The 20,663-nt window shown below is 40.3% G+C and overlaps 1 protein-coding gene across 1 annotated transcript in view; it reads right to left on the reverse strand.

Annotated features, from left to right (window-relative positions):
- Positions 1 to 649: 649 nt before the first annotated feature.
- The window catches only part of LOC311601770 (ferritin light chain-like), a 66,661-nt gene continuing 46,647 nt past the window's right edge, over positions 650 to 20,663 (reverse strand). The window contains exon 2 of the mRNA XM_084789496.1: positions 650 to 2,089. Coding sequence (XP_084645622.1) covers positions 1,501 to 2,089 — 589 coding nt within the window. The 3' untranslated portion in view covers positions 650 to 1,500. The remainder of the gene's footprint in view (positions 2,090 to 20,663) is intronic.

Raw genomic sequence — 20,663 nt, forward strand, 5'->3', positions numbered from 1 at the left:
GTCTGTGGTTTGAGAAAAAGTTACAACTCCAGCTTTCCAGATTTCAAGGAAAACAACAGACATCTACTATATTGTTATCTGTAGGATAAAAAGGTTTAAATTTAGAGAAAAAAGAGGCCGGAAAAAAAAACCCCAAAACACATTTCTACACACCCTGCTCCCCTCCAACCCCCCAGCCCCCCAACCCCAAAATCCCCCAGCCTTCCAATCCCCCCACCTCCCCACCCCCCCCTTAGACTCTGACAGGGGTGAGGACCTCCTCCCCAACAGTCTGACCTCAGCTTATCAGGTCTCATCCTGATAGCCTGCACTCCCTTCCTCTGTTCCTGCAGAGCCTCCCAGCCAAGGGGAAGTGATCAATTCGCAGGCACCAGAGTTCAGGTCAGAGGCAGTTCCAACTCTCCCCAAAACCCTGGAGAATGAATTGTCCATTGACTGACTATATGTGAAAAGGGGGTCTATATGACCCACTTGAACCACTTTGGCTCTCTTCAGGCTGCTTTGAAGTTTTCTCCTCTTTTCTTTAAAATAAACAACAGAGACTTAATCTTCAGTGACAAGGTTTATTTACTTATATATTCTTGGTTGCAATCTAGAATGGTTAACATTAAAGTGGCATAAAAGAATCCATAACACACACACACACACACACACACACACACACACACACATTAGTAAAAGATACACAGCAGTGCTTATATAGACTTATTTAGTTACTTTATCTGGGTTGCAAAATTTGCCCTAAGAGGTGAAGCAGGCAATTAGAAAGGGGGATTTGGTCCTACTGGTTCATGTCCAAAGAGCAAAAACAAGCCAATTACCAAAAATAAGCAGTATTTCTAGTCGTAAGCCCATCCCAACGTTTCCATGAGAAGCTTTATGGAGAGGTCAGTACATAGTGCAATAGTCCCGTTCTCAGCAGCAACCTGACCAGCCATGTCCTGATGGCTTTGGGTGGGGTGGGCGTGGGGGGCGGCTGCTGCTTCTTGAGTTCGCCCGATGAAGCAGATGATATCACATAAACTTGGAAATCAGGAAGAGCACTTATATACGGTGATTGGTGGAGACTTGGCACAGTACAATAGGATACGGTCCATATCTTTTCAGCAAGCAAAAAGTAACCATACATTTTAGAAAGCATCTGGAGCACAATCCAGGAGCCAAACTTGGTTCAAATCGCAACCCCACTAAGACTGCATACAATTTTTATGAATTATTATGTTGTTTTTGTTTTTTTTTTTTTTACAGACAAAGCACACACAGGTTCATTTCTTTAGTGGTCAGAAGACTCAGAAAAAAATGGCTTACTTAACACTGCTAGAGACTGTCAGACAACAAATTCTTCCTGCCACCCGCAACCTAACAGTTTTTGTCTACACAAAGAAACATTTTTGTATCCATTTGGCCAGTAGCTTTAGCCAGGAGATGCTGGGCTGGGTGAGAAGCCGCTATCAGCAAAAGAGAGGCGGCTCGGCAAGGGGCGATGAACTCCAGGAATGTCTAGTCACCAGTGAACGTGATCCTTTTGAGGAGACACTCACTCAGGCTCACCTCCTCGCTGGTGGGCTGGCGGAGTTTACTCAGGCTGTCTCTCAACTTCTTCATGAGCTTCATCTCCTTCTCTAAGAAGTGCGTCTCCAAGAAATGGCAGAGGTGGTGATCTCTGTTGCTGGAACTCAGGGCGTGAAGCTCCAGAAGGACTTGGTACAGGTGCTTCTCCAAGGCCGAGGAAGTTTCCATGGCATCCAGCATCCCATCACACTGATATGAGGGCATCGTCTGCCCATTGGAGAAGAGGTCACAGCTGCTCTGCTGACTTTGCATCAGGAGAAGGTGGGCGCCGTGGCGCTTCTCTTCAGACAGATCTCGGAAGAAGTGAATCAAGCCTTCCACTTCCACAGATGCCTCATCTTTGAAAAAGAACGCCAGAGAGAGATAGGTATCTGAGGCCTCCACATGCAGGCTGATCAGATGGTCAATAGTGGCTTCTATCTCAGCTGGGTAATTTCGATGGGTCCGGCTCAGGGTCCGGCTCCGGACACTCATGGCTGGTGAGTAAAATGGAGCAAGATCTAGCTTACGAAGAAGTCTGCTTCCAGAAACAGGATATCGTAGATCATCCGAGAAGTTGTGCGTGGAAAGGCAGGAACAAAAGTAAGTTATAGAGTCTAGGAGGTGGGACTGGGAGTTTCTAATAGGGCAATGGGTGGGACTACGGTGTGCAGTCTCACAACCTTTTCAGATAAGAGTTTAACTTTCCCATATCTTCTAGTCATTGGAACGGAGTCTATTCTGTGTCTCGTTTTTTTTAAAACCATAATTCTAAGGCAAGTTAAGAACATTAAAAGTTTTCTTATAATCATTTGTGTCTAAAAACTTCCTTGGTTACTAATTTAGAGCTGGATACAGTACTTTTCCTCTGCTTACAGTCCCAGTCCGTCATTGTCTCAGTGAGTAGCCATGGATCCCCTTTCCTTAGAGCTGTCTTACGGTTCTGATATCATTGCTAGGGTTTTGTTGTTGTTTTGGTTTGAATTTTTTTGACACAAAGTTTCCTTGTGTAGCCTTTACTGTCCTGGACTCGCTTTGTCCACCAAGCTGGCCTCGAACTCACAGAGATCTGCCTGCCTCTGCTTGCCTGAGTGCTGGAATTAAAGGCGTGCACCACCATGCCTGGCTCTAATATAATTGTTAGTAGGATCCCTATCTCCCTACCAAGGGTCCTTATTTGTAGTGCATTATATTGTCACTGTATTCTTTATAGACTAAATGTGAAAATGGTAACAAGCTATATATTGAGCTTGGGTATAATTTGCTTCTTTTTATTTGTTTATGTCTTTTTATTTATTTGTTTTTATAAATTGAAACTGGCTCCAACTCCCTATTTATCCAAGGATGACCCTGAATTTTCCAAGTGGTGAAGTTGCAGGCATGCATCATCACATTTACCTTGCTACCACCTCACTAATCATTCCAGTAAGAACCTCTGTTATAAGTTACAAGCTAGAAGAAAACATTGTTTTCTATGCAGTATGTATTATTCACTTCTTGCATTCATTGTACTTAGAAAGTTCTTTGGAATACCATAAAGGTCATTTTTCTAACTAGGTGTTAGAGTCCTGTGTTTGTAGGTACTCCACCATTAGCTGAAACATAACGTGAATGAGAATAAAAATTAAGTAATGTGTATTTATAAATCTTATCAAAATTAAACACATATACATTACAAGTTTAGCTGGTCTTCACTGAAAAGTAGAGACAGACCTTAATATTCTTCTAAGGTCTTTTTAGCTTTATGATTTTATGCCAAGCATTCTGTTTGCTAAGTGCCATTTACCTTGAGCTGTTTCACAATTCAGAACATTTTCATGTATTTTCTGTCAAATAGTCATATCCTATTAGTGGTAAAACTCTGAACCCCATGGAAGAAAAGAAACCTCTGCTCTAAACTTGGGATCTTACTGTAAATGAACTAAAAATAAATTATTTTGCAACTACTTTCAAAGTTAACTTCTCTGTGGCTGAAAACATACATTTTAAAAATTTAAATGAAGCCTGCGTCTCCTTTCCCTGCTCAGGTGAAAATATGAAATATGTGGTACTAGTATCTGTGGAGAGAATAGAATCAAAGTCAGAGAGAGCTACACAGTGTTGGTGATTAAACACTTTGTTGTCAGAATCATGCTGGTACAATACCCTCTTTTAGCCTCAGCTTTCTTGCCTTTAAAAAGGGGGATATTAGCATCTCACAAATGTGCTACCAAGACAAATTACATAATGAATGAGAAAACACTGTGAACCAGTAGAACGCAAAACATGGGAGTATATCACCAATCCATTTTGGAACAAAATTATCAAGATCCTTTGACTAAAGACTCATCTTGCTGAAACGTGATTCCCTGTGGCTTTCAAGCCTGAAAACCCAGAGACATAGTTTTGAGTGTCCAAAATCCAAGCCTTTTAAAAGTTTAGCAAGATTAGCTCATCTATTGTCCCTTGGCTAAACAGGTTTCAATAATACCTCTTGGGGGTCCTCCGTGGTTCTGCTGGATGCAGTATGTAAATGACAGAGCTGTGTTGTTCTGTCCATTCTCCAGCCCAAGACTATGATCCAAGAAACAGATAATGACCTACTTTGTTGGTGATGATAAGTTTCTGGAATATTCCAAGTGAGTGATTGAATTCATAGTATTTATCTCCCTTTCAGCTCAAAGGGACCTAGGATGCTCCTGTGCTTGGCAAACTCTCTAGAAACAAATGCTGACATGAGGAATCCTATGTACGTGATTTATTGGAAAACCACTCCAAGGGAAGACCAAAAGGTCATGCAGAGACAGGAAAAAGAAAAGAGGTCAAAAAGGATACAAAGCTGCAACTTTAGAAAGTCTCTCTTTTGTTCTAATCTCAAGGGAGAGCTCCAGAGTTCAAACTATCCTTGGAGGTTATTTCAGCCTGAGGCATGGAGATAATGCTTTTCTATTTCTACCAACTAGCTGCCCCAGGGTAATAGAAACTTATAGGGTCTTCCCTTCTAGGTAAGCAAATCCATTAGGCCAAGAACAAGACACTAAAGAAGTCATGGGTACTAATCATCATTTAGGTAGACACTGATCGTGGGTGGTGAGCATAGCAAACTGGAAAAAGTAATACAAGGGTAGTTAGGCAGGAAAAGCATAGACTGCTATACCTCTTGGCTGAGGGAGGTACCAGAATTAATTGTACTGAGAAATTCCTACTAGGATCTTATTTTATAAGAGAATTAATGGATAATGTCGCCATCATGATTAATTCTCTATGTCCTTCTATGTATGGATGGAGTGTGATTAGGAAACAGTACTGAAGAAGACCCTGGACTAGGCACAAACTACACCCAAACACTGATTTTCACAGAGAGATCCCTTATTAAATGGAGGAGGTGGGTTGAGGGTGGGGAGTGAGGAGTGAAAGTGGCTGCTTTCTGACTTAGGCAGCAAATGACCTTGCAGGTGTAACTTTTAAGAAAAGAAGAATTGAGAGGGAGGAGGTCTGTGGTAGAATGGGCTAGGATACAGTGGTATATTTTGATTAGGATGTTGTTATTACGGGAATCAAAGGGGGCTTTGGGTGGCTGGACTTCAACACTTTGATGCCGGGACCTTGGTAGTCAACCTCAGGAGGGCGGGTCAAATAAGAGAATAGACTTGGTGGCTAGCTTTAAGGTTTTAATGGTTTTTAGCCAGGGAGAGGGAATGAGGGAGCAGGGCAAGGCCTGCCAGAGACATGCTTGCTAGCCCCTGCCTGTCTAGAGTCCCTTCATATAACAGATATCTGTATCTCTATTACCATCCTCTAAAATCTGCTGTGCTCTTCAGGGGTCTCATTTGTCCACATCCAGCCCCATCTGGTCCAGACCTTAGCTAAGAAGGCATTTGCATCTTTTGTCTACCCCTCTCCTCTAATTGACACCTTTCTCCAAATAAGACCAGCATATTGATTTTGCGTGCACCACTGTGCCTGGCTCCAGTCTGACTTTTTAGTAGTCAGAACCCGAAAAGCTCTAAAAGGGCTGCTTAAGGGCTTGATGCCCAAACTAGACTCACCTGAAAATTGATGCTGGCACAAACAGCAAAATGGTCTCTGTGTGCTTGTCATTTTTTTTTTAAAAAAGGGAACTATAAGGGATTCAGAGTTTAGCTATAGCCTGCTCATCTATTTTAGACAAGGGACTGCCTGACATCAAGCAGTGTTATGAGATAAGGTTGGATCATTTTTCTTCTCCAACACACACACACACACACACACACACACACACAGAGAGAGAGAGAGAGAGAGAGAGAGAGAGAGAGAGAGAGAGAGAGAGAGAGAGAATGAGAACCTCCTCTTCATGCCAGATGTCCCCTCCACAAAAGGCTGCACCTCACTGAGAATTTCGCCCACGGCCCACCCACGGAGTGTTGCCTCATCACATCCTACACTCCTCCACGCACATTTACTATGGACACCAAAAGCAAGTAGGAGCCATTATTAACTGGGGATCATTTTGTTTTCACAGATATATCCGGCAATATTTGGATACATTTTCAGTCACTGGATAAGAGCTGCCTTAGGGGGTATTCATTTTCTAGTACTTTCAGTTTGCCCTGTAAGAGCCAAAAACCAACAAACAAAACAAATGAAATTCCTTAGAAAACTGTGCATTCTTATGGAATGATTCCCTCAGTGTTAGGATGGTAAATGTTGAAAGAATATGGGTAGGCTACCAATAACAAAAACTGGATTTAATCCTTTAACATTCATGGGACTGTATCTTCAGTTCCATTTATTAAGAATGATGGCTGAGCCAAAAACGTCATTCTAATTGTGATCACAATAGACATTCTCGAAGGCAGAGTGATGGGTTTTAGTTAAGGAACTTATTGCAAGATGTAGCTGAAGGGATTGTCAGAAATTATGGGTGTCAGCTCTGTTTGCCTTAATTTATCCCAGTACCAAGAAACACATTAGTGCATAAAGACTATTCATTCTACCTCCAGATAGTGTGATATGAAGGAGACAGGCCACTGAGAGCCAAACAGATCTGAGGTTCTTTCTATCTGGTTGACCTACCAAGAAGTGTGTAGCTTTGGGCAAGTTACATAACTTATCCAACTCAGACTTTTTTAGCTATAAAAAATACTCTTTAGTTATTGTAGGCATAAGATTATTGTGTAATACAAATGTTGATTTCTGTATTCTCCATACCTGGTTGCAATCCTTATTCTGAGAATCTCCTGTCTCAATGTTGTGTAAACACTGCTCACCAATTGTCCCCTGATATGCCAATAAAGCAGATTATAGCCAATCCCTGAGCAAGGGAAAGAATAAGGCTGGACTTCCTGCCAGCCAGGGGAGAAGGAGTAGAGGAGGATATAGGGAATTCAGCCATAGACATCTGGCACTTAGAACGGGAAAAAGCCAGATTAGTTTAGAGGGTTAAGAATACAGTAATATTGCTCAGTTGTGGTGCCGTAAAGCATATTAAACAAATGCAATACTCCAGTCAATTATTTTCATTTTATCTGGGGTAAGAGAGAAAATGAAAGACAAACTCACAATTTAAAAAGTGCTTCTAACAAGTTACCTTTTAAGATGCTGTAAAAAAAAATGAAGTTATACAAGGAATGTAGCACAACTTGTGACATAAAATAGATACTCAATGAAAATTAGCTGACTTGGGAGGTCAAGAGATGGCTTAGCAGGTAAAAGTCCTAGCTGATCTTGCAAACGATTCCTATAATTTCCAGCTCCCACAACCGTCTGTAATTCCAATTCTAGGTGATATGGCTCCCTCTGATGGCCTTCTTGAGCACCAGGCACACAGGCAGTGCAGATGCATGTATATACATAGACACAACACTCATCCATGCAAAATAAAAATAAATAAACCTGTTTGTAAATATTAGTTGATTTTACTTTTTCCTTCCCCAACTCTCTCTAACTGTAGGTGCCATCTCTGCGACTCATTCTATATTTGATCCTCTCTAGTTTTAACTTCCACAAAAATAGAAAATAAATCCAGCCTATCTTTCCACTGATCTAAGACATCCCTTCTTCACTGAAACACACTGGGCCCCGTCCACTCTTCCTTATCTAGCCTGTTTCTGTGGACCTCTACCTTCTGGCAATTCTAGGGCTTGTGACTGGATTTCTCTACAAGTAGAAAGCTGAAATTCTGCCCTTGCCAAGGGCCAAATATATTTGTGGGTTGTGCCCTTTTAATATTATTGCAAGTGTATCAGAATAGGTTCTCTAAGAAATAATCTTTCTTTGTAACAAAAAACCCAGAAAACATGTACAAGACACTCTTTAAAATCAGGAAAGGAGCACAAAAATGATTCTCCTTTATGATGGTGCTATAGTTTCTCTTTTGCACACTTGTTCATGTTGTACTTCCCCTTTGCCCTCTGGGATGAAAAGTGCTTTCTATTCCTTTTTGTAGTGGAAAACAGTAATGTTTCTTAGAAAGAATAGAAGATGCACATTCCACAATGAGATGGCCTTGTATTTCAGAAGTGCTGGAAGGTTTGTCCTTGGTGGTTGCCAAGAGTTGGAGAGACATAGCTAGGATTGGAAATAACAGGAGTCTTGAAATTTCAAATAGGAACTTTTCATAGTACCATTCACCTTTTTCCTGCTTGGAGCCTCTGAATATTTCTTCTACTTATTCTGACATCTGACTGGAGAAGAAAATCCCCCAACAAGAGATTTTGCTTTCCTTTAACCATCATGTTAAAGGATGATCATGATCGTGTGTGTGTGTGTGTGTGTGTGTGTGTGTGTGTGTGTGTAATGTAGTGTACTGTAGTATGTAAACACACATACCAAAATGAGATTAATAGTTGTCTATATCTGTGTGCTACCAGTTTATTACTTTCTTAAAATGCCTGGATTTTTGACAATAAGCATGTATGTAAAATTAAATTATATTGCCAGCATCCCTTGCCTGAGGAAGATAGGGACAATATCTACCCCCTCCACCTAAAGTCACAATGGCAACCCAAAATATGATTCCACTACAGGTCATCCTGGTGGGAGGGACCGAAGATCTTTCTGGGGTTACTTAATGTAACATGTGTGAGGGGTTACTGCCTGGAAAACCTCCACCCAAAATGGATGATGGGTTCCTCATATGCCTGTAAATGAAGGCCCTTCCTCTAGTCTTCCTCAGTCTGCACCCCTTAGCCTTCCCCAAGACCCTGAGACCACAATGCTTTTAGAGCTGAATTGCACATATGGCTGTGAGTAATGGTTGGATACTTAGTAGAGGTCCTTAGGAGCCTTCCTGTCCCTGACTCCTTCTATGGAAAGAAAATTCATAGTCCACAGGCCCCCATAACAATGAACTCTTCGAAGCCAACACAGGTTGGTGTCGTGGAGATGGCAGCTTTGTTGCTTGGGGGAGAGTGAAATACAACAGATCACTACAAGAAGATCAAGAGGGAAGACATGCTTCTATTTACAAAGGGGAGGAAAACACTTGCTCTCATCACAAAGTCATACAAGTCTGTGCTCGTGAAGAACGGAACAAGCTTCAGTGTATTTAAGTCATGGAGTCAGGGCTAGCTTGCTGTATATCATCCTCCAGCTTTTAAGAAGCCACTCGGCAACGGAGACATTAAGATTAAGAAACATGGAGGGCTTCCTTCTCCAATCCTTATGAGTTCATTGGCAACCATCCTCCTGCTGACTAGCTACTAATAACCCTAGGTTCAATGTGGGGACTGGCCAGAAAGGAAAATGTCCCCTGGGACTGACTTGACCTGTGTGGCTTCATTATTCTCTTGTTCCTTCCTGGGTCTGGCACCATTATCCATACAGAGAATCACCAATTCTCAGGGGTGAAGGAACCTTAAAGGCCACTTAGTCCCAGTCTGTATCTGAATTGCCAGAGCTTAATAGTTATATAATAGTCAGTTTGGCTTCTCTAGGAGTATAAGCCACAGTCATGTGCCTCTGCTCACTCAAAAAAACACCCCAGCCCTTTGCCAATGTTCAGGAAGACAAGTAAATGGCTTGGTACTTCAGCCTCCATGATGAGCTTCAGAAGGGTCTCCTGACCCATAGTGGGACCAGATCCCACTTACAGCTTCCTGTACTGCTGATGGCTATGTGTCTGATATCACTACACATCTCCCCTCTGGTGCTGTTTCTGCCCCTTTTGTGGGGTGCATGGAAGTGGCTGCTGTCCAAAACACAGCTCTGTTCAAGATAAGGAAACATCTATTTGGAACTGTCCTGCTATATAAGGACCAGATGGTAATGATTAAAATTAAATTAAATTAATGCTTGACAGTCCGTGAAGGGCATAAATTGCATGGTGTGCTGCTTGTCCAATCTGTCATCTTGTTTCTCTCAGCTCAGGTCAACAAACACCAGCTGAAAGCTCCCTGCCTGGTTCAAACAGTAGCTTATTTCTCTGCTACGGAAGTGGCTGCTCAGTTTATTAAGTCCAAGGCTTCCATGCTGCCAAAATCATGATTAAGATGCTTTAAAGGGCAGAGACTTCGTTCTTACCACAATCTCCAGCCACCATCTCCAGAACAAAGCAACAACAATGGCTGGTTAGAATTCAGAAGCTGGGAATTCTGAACCTGGCTTCAGAACAAACCGTTGCCAACATCACAAAGCAATTTCTTATTTTGATGACAGCTTTCTTTCCTCACATGGCTTCTAGAATATGTGGGCAGTGTTTTAAAGTTGTATAAGAAGTTATGGTATCACATTTTCTCTTTTCTTTTTGGTTTGTTTGTTTGTTTGTTTGTTTTTCAAGACAGGGTTTCTCTGTTGTAGCCTTTGCTGTCCTGGACTCATTTTGTAGATCAGGCTGACCTCGAACTCACATAGAGCCAACTGCCTCTGCTTTCCTGGGTGCTGGGATTACAGGCATGTGCCACTGCTCCCAGCCTAAGATTTATTTATTTATTGTTTATACAGTATTCTGGCTGCATGTATGCCTGCATGCTGCGAGCCACCATGTGGTTGCTAGGAATTGAACTCAGGACCCTCTGAAGAACAAACAGTGCTCTTAACTTCTGAGCCATCTGTCCAGCCCCACGGTCTCCCATTTTCAAATCACTGATATGCCAGTGCTCTCTTCCAAACAACTTTCAGATGTAGAATTTTGTTCTTGCCCCTGTGTGATGCAGGGATCATTGGTCCAGCATTGTATTGTCTGTCTAGCTACTTAAATCCAAAGTAACATTTTAATCTTTGCACTTTTTCCTAAGAATGTTGTTGAAATTTTAGAATGTTCTGCATTTAATTTTTGGAGGCAACAACTGATTTATACAAAATTCACATAAATAGTAGAATAATCTACTAAAGTAGGCACCGGGGGATCAGACACTCAGATAGCCCTTTAAGATAAGGCAGTTATTGCCTATGATACTAGTAATGCTGCTGGAAGGTGGCAGTCAGCTGTCAGCCACCTTCTGGGCTCCTGATCCAATGAAGAAGCTGCTTAAACCAAGACCTTATCATTCCAAGGAATGTTTCTATCCGTAGCTTGGGACAACTCTGGAGGTCCGTTCCTATTTTCCTTTATATTATAGTCCCTGTTGAGTCTTCTCTCCTCAATTACCACCAGAATCTCTTCTCACTTGGCTGGTCTGTCCCTTCTTTTGGCTCTACTACCTAGAAAATTGAGTAGCACAGATACAAAGATGCACACAATCTGTGAATGAGTGGCTGATTGGTTGCCTGGAAACCTAGCTACTTCTTACCACTTAGGCTGCCTCCGTCTCTCCAGGCACATTCTAAGAATGAGTATGCCAGGATAGCATACCAGTCTTTAGACAAGGCTTTGGAACTGCTCCGACCAATTTACTTAGTAAGCAGTTTCATAGCACTTAAGGTGTGCCAGACATTGCTGTGAGAACTCTAGGAATACATATAATAGTCATAACAGCTAGAAATAGTAGACACTGACATTCCTATCTTAAACCTGAGGACACCAAGGAATAGAGAGATTAATAGTTTGCCTCCATCATATAATCCAGTAAACTAGAATTTGTGTCTAGAATTTCTGCCACTTAGCAGCTGTACAATTTTGAGTTCCTTTTGGAATTGGCTTGTTTATCCACAGAATGGGTACACTAACACCTACCATGAGTAAGCTGCAAAATTATTTCCTGAGAGTATATGTGTGAACGGTATAGACACTTAGTCAAGGTCAGTCTCCATAATGTTCATCCGCATGCTATGTTTTCCCCAATATTCCTGCTGCTGCGTGGACTTTTAAATGTCATTTTCCTCCTGATTTGTATTTCATTTTAATTGTATTTATTATTATTAATGTGCTTACATGCATGTACCACTGTGTTTTGAGGGGAGGGTGTCAAAGAACAAATTTGTGGAGTCGCTTCTTCCCTTCTCCCTTTATATGGGTTCCGAGAATTGAACTCAGGTCTTCAGCCTCACAGGTACTGGGAGGAAAGAAAGCCACCATTCCTGGCTTGACTTATTTGTTATTTTGTATATTGACTGCTTCGCTGTTGCCCAACTTCTTACATGATATAATCATCCACTGCTTCGATTATCTAGACACAATCCAAGTCTGGAGTCACTCCCATTTTGCACTTCACTTCGTTCCTGCAGACAGGATGATGGCCAGATCCAGAAGTCTGAATATTTGTCCTTTCGTGTCACATGTTGAAATAAAATCATTCTGAGAGACAGATGCAACCAAATTCAGGAACCATGGCTTGCCTATTAGAGCTAGTAGAAATTCTAAGTTTTCATTAGCTGACATACAATAACTGGACCCATCAAGTAGTTTCAGGGGTTTCTGGGATGACCATACATAGTGACATGCAGGTGACGGATTATAAATTCCCACCCATCTTGGCCCAACTGAAGAGAATTCTGAGGCAACACTCTAGGTTTGTGGAGTCTTTCAGGCCATGATTGAGACACCACTGGCTTTCTTCTGCCCACTCCTGTTTCCTTATCTTCTTTTTCCCAGATGTTGATCCCAAGGGTACAACCCTAAATAAGCACACAGTCTCCTATGCTTTATCTCATAATCAAATTCCCAGAAATCATACCCAGTAAAGAAGACATGCCTGCCCAAGGTCATCCAGACTCATTCCATGGTCTCTGTGTTCCTTAAGAGAATACGAAGTCCAGGCAACACAATGACTTCGCAGGATCACAGCTTCCTGGCTGCCTCAGCAACTCATCTCTGTTTATTGTTTTGGACTTCTTCTCAGAGGCATGACTACTCTAGTCTGCTTGCTTTTACAAGCACATAAAAGGTGTTAGAAAAATGAGGCCTGTCAATCAATTCTCGCCTCTGACTCATTGCCTCAACTCAAGGCTGCTTTCTCCGTGAGGATGTAAGGCAGATGATTGTGGCTTGCCACAACACTGGCTGGTTACTTTGACCTCCTGAGTCCTCTTTGGATTTATCAACAGACAACAAGCTCATTTAACTGTATAGCAAAAGCAGACAAAGAGGCTGTCATTATCATGAATGTAAACAGCCAGATGCTTCCCACATTTTCGGAAACATATGATATAGTTATAAATATGTCCTAGAGGTCAGCCTCTATGATACCCACTTTGGAAGCAGCCAATCCCAGGCCTCATATTTGCTTTGATCATGAATGCTATTTTGATCTAAATAATAATTAAAGTTTTTGTGTGTTTGTTATGGCCCATAAAATTGTAACATACTCCCTCACATGTCAGCTTTCCTGAAATAGAACCATATTCAATTCAGTTTCCATTTACACTCCGAAGTTTAGACTCACCAAGATAGGAAAGATATTTTCTCCAAGGTTGCCAAATACAAATAGCCAAATCACTATGAATGTAGCATTTATATAACTCCTGATTGTTTCTTGCTTCTTCTTGCTGTATGTAGTTTATTTTATTTATGTGTAATAATATAAATGTATATGTAAAAAAGGAAAAGGAAAAAAGAAACTCAGCTTCCATTTGATCTTAAAGAATAAGTCAAATAACTGAGGACTGGGAGAACAAAGGGGGTGGGGAAATATGTTTAATTGTAAAATATATTTGTTTATGTGTAGGAAAATTTGTAAACCTAAAAAACAAAATAAACATTTAAAAATAAATTAAGACAAATAGTCTTAAATAAGTAAAATAACTGCTTTATCGAAGTGTGTAGCACCATACTTGCTAAAATAATAAAGTGATGGAAGAAAATAAGCACATGCCACAGTGTATAACTACTTGTTTATTTTCTTTTCAAGTCTCTGTGGGAAATACTTCATCTAATTAGGTAGATCTTCCTAAATATCCTTTGCCCTCACAGTATAGAGCCAAATTTCTACAAACACACAAAAAGAGTACTTGATTGACATTGATTTGTTGTGTTAGTTTTGTTTTATTTATGTACTATTTATCTTTAGACGGGATTTTATGGTTGTTGTTTTTAATGTTTTTACTTATTCTTTGGCAGTTTGAGCATATTTGCCCCCATTGCTCTCTCTTATGCCCTTCCTACTCTCTTGGAATCCCAGCAAGTATCCTTCCTACTTTCATGGCTCTTTTTGTGATTGAGTTTAATTAGGGTTGCTTGCATGAACATGGCTGTTGGGCTCTTTAGAAGAGCATGGAGTACAGAAGAAAAACAATTCCCTTTCCCCTAGCAACTATTATCTGCCAATAGCTCCTCAGCTAGGGGTAGGGCATCATAAATCCATCCACCGTAAGTGAAGGATTAATGGGCTTAATCTTGTGCAGTAACCACAGTTGCTGTGAGCTAAGGACCCCGTGGCTTTACATTTTATTAATTAAGAACTAACTCATTGTAAAGATAAAGTCTCACTCTATATAGCCTGGGCTGGCTTGAAATTCACTTTGACCTCAGCCTCTTAAAACCATCCTCCTGCCTCAGCCTTGTGAGTTATGATATCTCAGACATGAACCGCTGTACTCAGCTCTCAGACAGGATCAGACAGACTCTACAGCATAGGCTGGAGCTCGCTATGTAGCTGAGGCTAGTCATAATGTCTTGGTTATCTTGCCTACCAAATTACACCTATATGTCATATGACTGGCTTCTCTTTCTTTTATGTTGTTCCTTTGGAAATACTGTTTAATTTCAGATCTTAGGCTTTCTCTATATCCCCAGCACTGAGCTGGCATTGTTAAGCACACATGGATACTAATCAATATACTGTCCTTTATAGTGGAAGGCCATATAACTGATGCTGATATCAATTTAAGTGGACAGTCACAACTGCAGCAATGGATGCGTCTGTCCCAGACCCATCCTTACCGTATGTTTTTACTCAGAGTGCCAGGTATTTTAAGAATATTTCCTTTCTGGCAACAAGCATCAGATTCCATTGGACTATCTGAAGATGATTCTAAAAAAGCTATGATTCACTGCTGACGGAGTCAACTGCCATTTAGGATTCTGCAAATCCTGTGGCTCACACCGTGAGCTTTTGCTTCCATACCCCAGATGCTGACAATCACTTCATTCCAGACTCCTTATAAAGCAAATGCTAGGATTCCTCCAACAGGAAATCGATATGAGCTTAATTAAAATACCCTATAAAAATACTTCTTACGGTTGTGAACGTCACTATAGAAGGAGTTGCTGACTTTTAACATGAGCTCTTCTCTGCTTTAGCTTTGATCGTGGGGACACAGTCTTAAATAGAATGGTGGTTGTCATATTGAAATAGCTTGGAGTTCATGACCACCCCCATAATCTCCATGAGAAACTCCAACATTGTCCTTGTTCATGCACAGGCAGCTCCTGTAGCAGAGCTCCTGAAGAAGAATCTCTGCATTGACACTGGAATCTGCATCTTGGAAAAGCTTCTCTAGTGAGTCTCATGCCCTCTGTGTGCCCTGGAGGTTGAGTATTGCCCTGTAGGCTTGCTTCCTGCAGCGTCGCAACTGGTGAGTAGCTCTCCGCTTTAGAAGGACATGGCAGCATTCGGTGATTATCTCTTCTGAAGTGTGTGACTAATCATTAGTCAGTGTAAAGACCGTGTGACTGCCCCACCCAGGCCCTGTTTACAAATCTGGCACACCCCATCTCCAGCTGCTTACTCTAGTTTACCAAAAGCCAGGACCAGCCCTATTTATTTTACATCTAGCAGCTCTGGGGACGTGGCTGCTAACAGTTCCCCTGCTGTACTCTTCAGTGGGGGAATTGCTTCCAGCTGGTGGCCACCTCAGCCTGCCATGCCTGGGAGGTTATGCACTCCACAACACAACCAACGACTGACTGCTATGTCTAGATTGAGCATGGATATGCCAAATATCTAGACTAGTAAATGCTCTGAAATGATGCTTTTGAGTACTAGCATGACACTCAGAAAGTTTGCTTGTTTTTAAATTCCAATTAAGAAAGATCAACAGGTAAAGTCCATGCGAATAATTCAAAATCTGCAAAACCCTGAAACCTCAATGCTTCTTGTACCTAACAGTCTAGACAAGACAGCCCTAATATCTATGGATACTCAGCCTGTAGGATCAAAAGCCTTTTGCCACAAGGGACAAAACTCTGTGGTGCTATCCTTGCCCTGTAGGATGAGGCTGGTGCTAGCTAGACTTCTGCCAATGCCAGATTTTTGCGTTGCTTCCTTAATTCCCTTTTCTGTTTTCTTTGTTTCCCTTCGAGTCCCACAAGAAGACCAAGCTAGACAACTGTAGCATATGTACTTTGCATATATATTATGGCTTCCAGTTTAGTGTTTTTATGAATTCCTGAGTGTGTGATATAGACCCTGAGTGGGTCTTTATTAGTTTCTTGTGCCTTTTCTTGAGTTCTTTTCCTTCTGCTTGTTTGTTTGGTCCTATTCTGATGTAATAGTTTTTGTTTCGTATCATGTTATTTCATTATCCCACATTTTAGTGTATTATTTCACAGAAGCCTGTCTTTGTTGTTTGTTTTGTTTTGTTTTGTTTTTTTATGAGAGACAGAAAGGGGGTGGATCCGTATGGGAGGGGAAGTAGAGAAGAATTGGCAGGAGCATAGGAAGGGGAAACCATAATCAGGATATATTATGTGATAAAAAATGCTTTCAATCAAAAGAATAAGTAGTATCAGAATTAATTACAGCATAATATAGTATGGAATACATTCCTAAAATTTGAAGGTCAAGTAAAAGAAAGATGTGTCCTATCCTTGAGGTGTGTGTGTGTGTGTGTGTGTGTGTGTGTGTGTGTGTGTGTGTGCGCGCGCACATGCCTTTTTCTTTCTTTTTTAAAAATATGCTTGTTTGTTTTCTAAACACAGAGGGATGTGCGAATGTGGATGGGTCAGGAGGTGATGAGGTTTTGGGAGGAGATGAGGGAAGGGAAACCATGATCAAAATATGTGGAATGAAAAACTTATTTTCAATAAAAAGAATGATTTGGGAGGGAGGAGCTAAAGAGAGGAGTGTTTCATAAAGATTTTCTTTTTGTTTATTCAATGACTAGGGGAGATATGAACATTGTGTTTTCCAAAGGGAAAGATGTCTTAAGTATTTTAGATAGTCACTATATTATACTTACCAATAAAATAAAAATGTTCATAATTTTGCTATAAAATTTTTACTATAAAAATGCTGACATGTTTGTAACAAGCTAGGGGACACATGTGACTCTTTCATTCTAAGAGAAGTGCATTAACTCCACCTGTTTCCCCTACTCAGTACAGATATAAAAGCTGGGCAGAATGCATAGGGGAGAGCTTTGAGTGAATAATAATAATAAACAGTGTCAATCAGATTGGGAGGACAGCAAAACATAGGCCAGAAAATGAAGTACTACCAAAGTGATGCTGGCAACTTATTTTCACTTGGTTAATCATAGCCAAGGCTAGAAGAGGCCCTAAATCTAGAAGTAGGTACCGAGGGAAAGTACCAACTTTTCCTGTAAAGATGGAAAGACATTGGGTGGAGCCTTCTATTTCTGTCTCAATTAAAAAGACAGAAATCCTGAGGCTTAAAGAAAGTACTGATAGCCCTGGCTTGCCAGCATCCCTTCTCTGTTTCCTTGAGTTCTGGCCAATCTTGCACTAGTAGTTTTTCTTGTTCCTCTGTCCTGCCGATGTGTTGGTTCCAGACATGGCACAGCATTACCAGTTTAATCCTTAGACCTAACTCATATGTGTGCCACCCAGTGGCCTATCTGGTACCTCAGCAGTTTTTTATCCTAGGATTAGGTCTCAACCATTTTGGTAATATTGTTTAATGTCAGATCTTCCCTATGAATTCATGAGTAAGTTTAAAGAATAGTTTCCCCTCCGATTCCCCAAACTTTCCCAATTCCCTTTCTTCCCTGCAGCTTATTTTTTCAGTCTCTGACTTCAGAAAAGTGAGACTATAATTACTGATGCTGTGGAGCAACAACCAAAAAGATTCAGTGCTGAAAATGACACAGATGGGCAGTTGTGAAAAACTCAAAAAAAAAAATCCATTATTGAAATACTCCAAAAGTGGGCTGGCAAGATGGCTCAGCAGATACAGATACCTGTCACCAAGGCCTGGTGACTCAAGTTCAATCCCTGGGATCCCCATGTAGAAATAGAGAACTGACTCGCACAAGTTGTTTTTGGCTTCTAAATGTGGGCCATAGTATATCCTCCCACAGGAAATAAATTAAAGTGTAATAAAAATTATAAATAATCTGTTAAAAGGATTGGAAAATATTCTTGAAGTAAATGATAAGATATAATGTCCGTAATAAAGTGGCATATGCATAGAGGAATAAAGTGGATATATTTACAAGTGAAAAATAACCAACATTTAAAACTCCTAATATTGGCTCAATGAAAAAAAAGTGACTCTTATAAAAGATATAGTAAAATTGTTGATTAGTGTATAGCAACCTCAAAGGGAATTAATGAAAAGAAACCCATTCTCCAGCAGACCAGAACCAAACTGCTAAAAACTAAAGGGAAAAATAATCACTAAATAACCAGAGAAAAAATATAGTGACTACAAGAGAATAATAATTTGAATATGAGAAATATTTCACATTTGAATTAACACAAACCAGAAAGAAATTGTGAGAAAACAGAACTGTCAAGCCAAATCCTTAAGGGAAAAACAAGATATCCCCAGATGAAGGTGAGCAAAGAGAATTGGTTGTCAACAGACAGACATTTTCTAAGAGAAATACTACTAGAAAATAACATTATGATATTTGAGGTGAATATCAGAAATGAAAGAGTAATGGATACCAAGACAGATACAATATTCTCTCTACTTGGCTTAGTTTTGTAAATTATTTCTTTTACCTTTTGAGATTATAAGATAATTAAATCATTTCCACTCCTTTTTCTTTCCTCCAAACACTCCAATATCTTTCCTCTTACTGTCTTTTAGATATTTGGCCTCTTATGATTAATTAATTGTTATCACACAGACACACACACACACACACACACACACACACACACACACACACTATTCTTTAAATTATATTTGATGACTGAAAGTCAAACCAGCAATACTTTCTTATGAGGTGTTTCTTTTGTTCTTTCTTCTTCCTTTGTTTTAGACAAGTTCTCACTCCATAGCTCATCCTCGTGTAGTACTCCTTATGTAGTTTTGGTTTTCCTCAAATTCATGGCAATTCTCTTCTTCAGCATTATGCAATGTCCTCTGAGATAAAACCTTCCTTCTTCGGGGGAAGCTTGTTAGGAAACAGGACATTGGTAAAACAATGTATTTTAAGACAGGATGTTTACAGGGAGGTAAAACATCAGACTGTTCTAAAGGGATATTAAACATTCAATCCTGCAGGGTAATTTCTTAACTCAGGAAGTAAGCAGCTTAATATCTTAAGGAAGTCCCTGAAATTAATCAGATTCTCTAGACTCTTCTCTCCTCAAGCATGTAAGGTGTAAGGATAGTTGAGTGACACTCAGACTAGCCATGTTGCCTGGAAACTATTTTCCATCCTGGCAAGCTGCCTGCAGGCTGTGCATTATGTTCCAGGTTCCAGCTTTCATGAGCTGTCAATTCATGTTAGGGTAGTATTTCAATGATGCAGCTGTCACTGAGTCACTTCTACTCCTGTAACTAACCCCTTACTCATATTCCTGTAATTAATCCCAATAAACTCACTGGTTCTCCAAATTGGACTTAGTAATATCCTTACTTTGGTCTATCTGGAGTGATTAGATGTTTGTTCATGTCTTTCCAAGAGTATTATCACAGAAAAGCAAGTCCTGTCAAGTATTGTGATTTCAGGTGTGAGCCACCTCACTGGGCTTGAAATATTTGTCATTACTAATTGTTTAATGAATTTTCTGCTTGCATTATGTTTTCTAGGAAAGTTTTACCTTATCTACCAACAGCACTACCTGGGAAAGTTTTTGAAATATTCAAATATTTGGTAATGGAATCTTCCAGACTTCTCTAATCTAATGATTTACTTTAAAATCACAAAGCATAATATCCTTGCTTTAATGTTCTCTAATAGGTGTATGGCAGGGTTTTTAAAAAAGCGGATTTATTTCTTATAGCAAAATGGTTTATTATATTTTTATTTCATTAATTAAAAATATTATTAATATGTATGCACACATGCCATGGCATGAGAGTGGGGTTCAGAAGACGTCTTTGTGATGTTATTTTTCCACCTTTGCATGGCTTCTTGGGACTAAACTCACACTGTCAGGCTTGCATGGCAAGTGCTTTTGGTTGCTGAGTCAGCTCATGAGCCCTCTTCCATTAAGATTTGAGTCATACCTATCTGCCACAATTATTGCACATATTAAGATGAGACACCCTATGAAATGTACAGAGCACAATGCCTGGCACATAATAAATAGTGCCTACTCAATGAACATAGCTCCATTTTTCTTTATTGTGATGCCTTGATGTAATTTCCACTAGAGAGATAGAGGATAAGGTTTGAGGTCTCAACTAAGGTTTTATGAGGATATGTAATAATCTTGGCCTTGAGGGGAAAGGTGAGATTTGTCCGAAGGTGAAAAGGAAGGAAGAAAAAAGCCTCCCCCATTCCACTAGCAATAACTTACATAAATGTAATGTTTGAAGTCTCAGACAGCTAGAGATTGGATTAATGAATAAGGAACACTTAATAAGCAGGAAAGATATTGATTTCTAAATCAATAGACTCTAGTCCAGACTTGAAGAAACACAATAGGAAAGTCTTTACTTTCGTGCCCATGAGAATTGACTTCATGCTTTCTA

The sequence above is a fragment of the Acomys minous genome (genome assembly GCF_964271855.1).
Source record: "Acomys minous genome assembly, chromosome: 7".
Lineage (NCBI taxonomy): Eukaryota > Metazoa > Chordata > Mammalia > Rodentia > Muridae > Acomys > Acomys minous.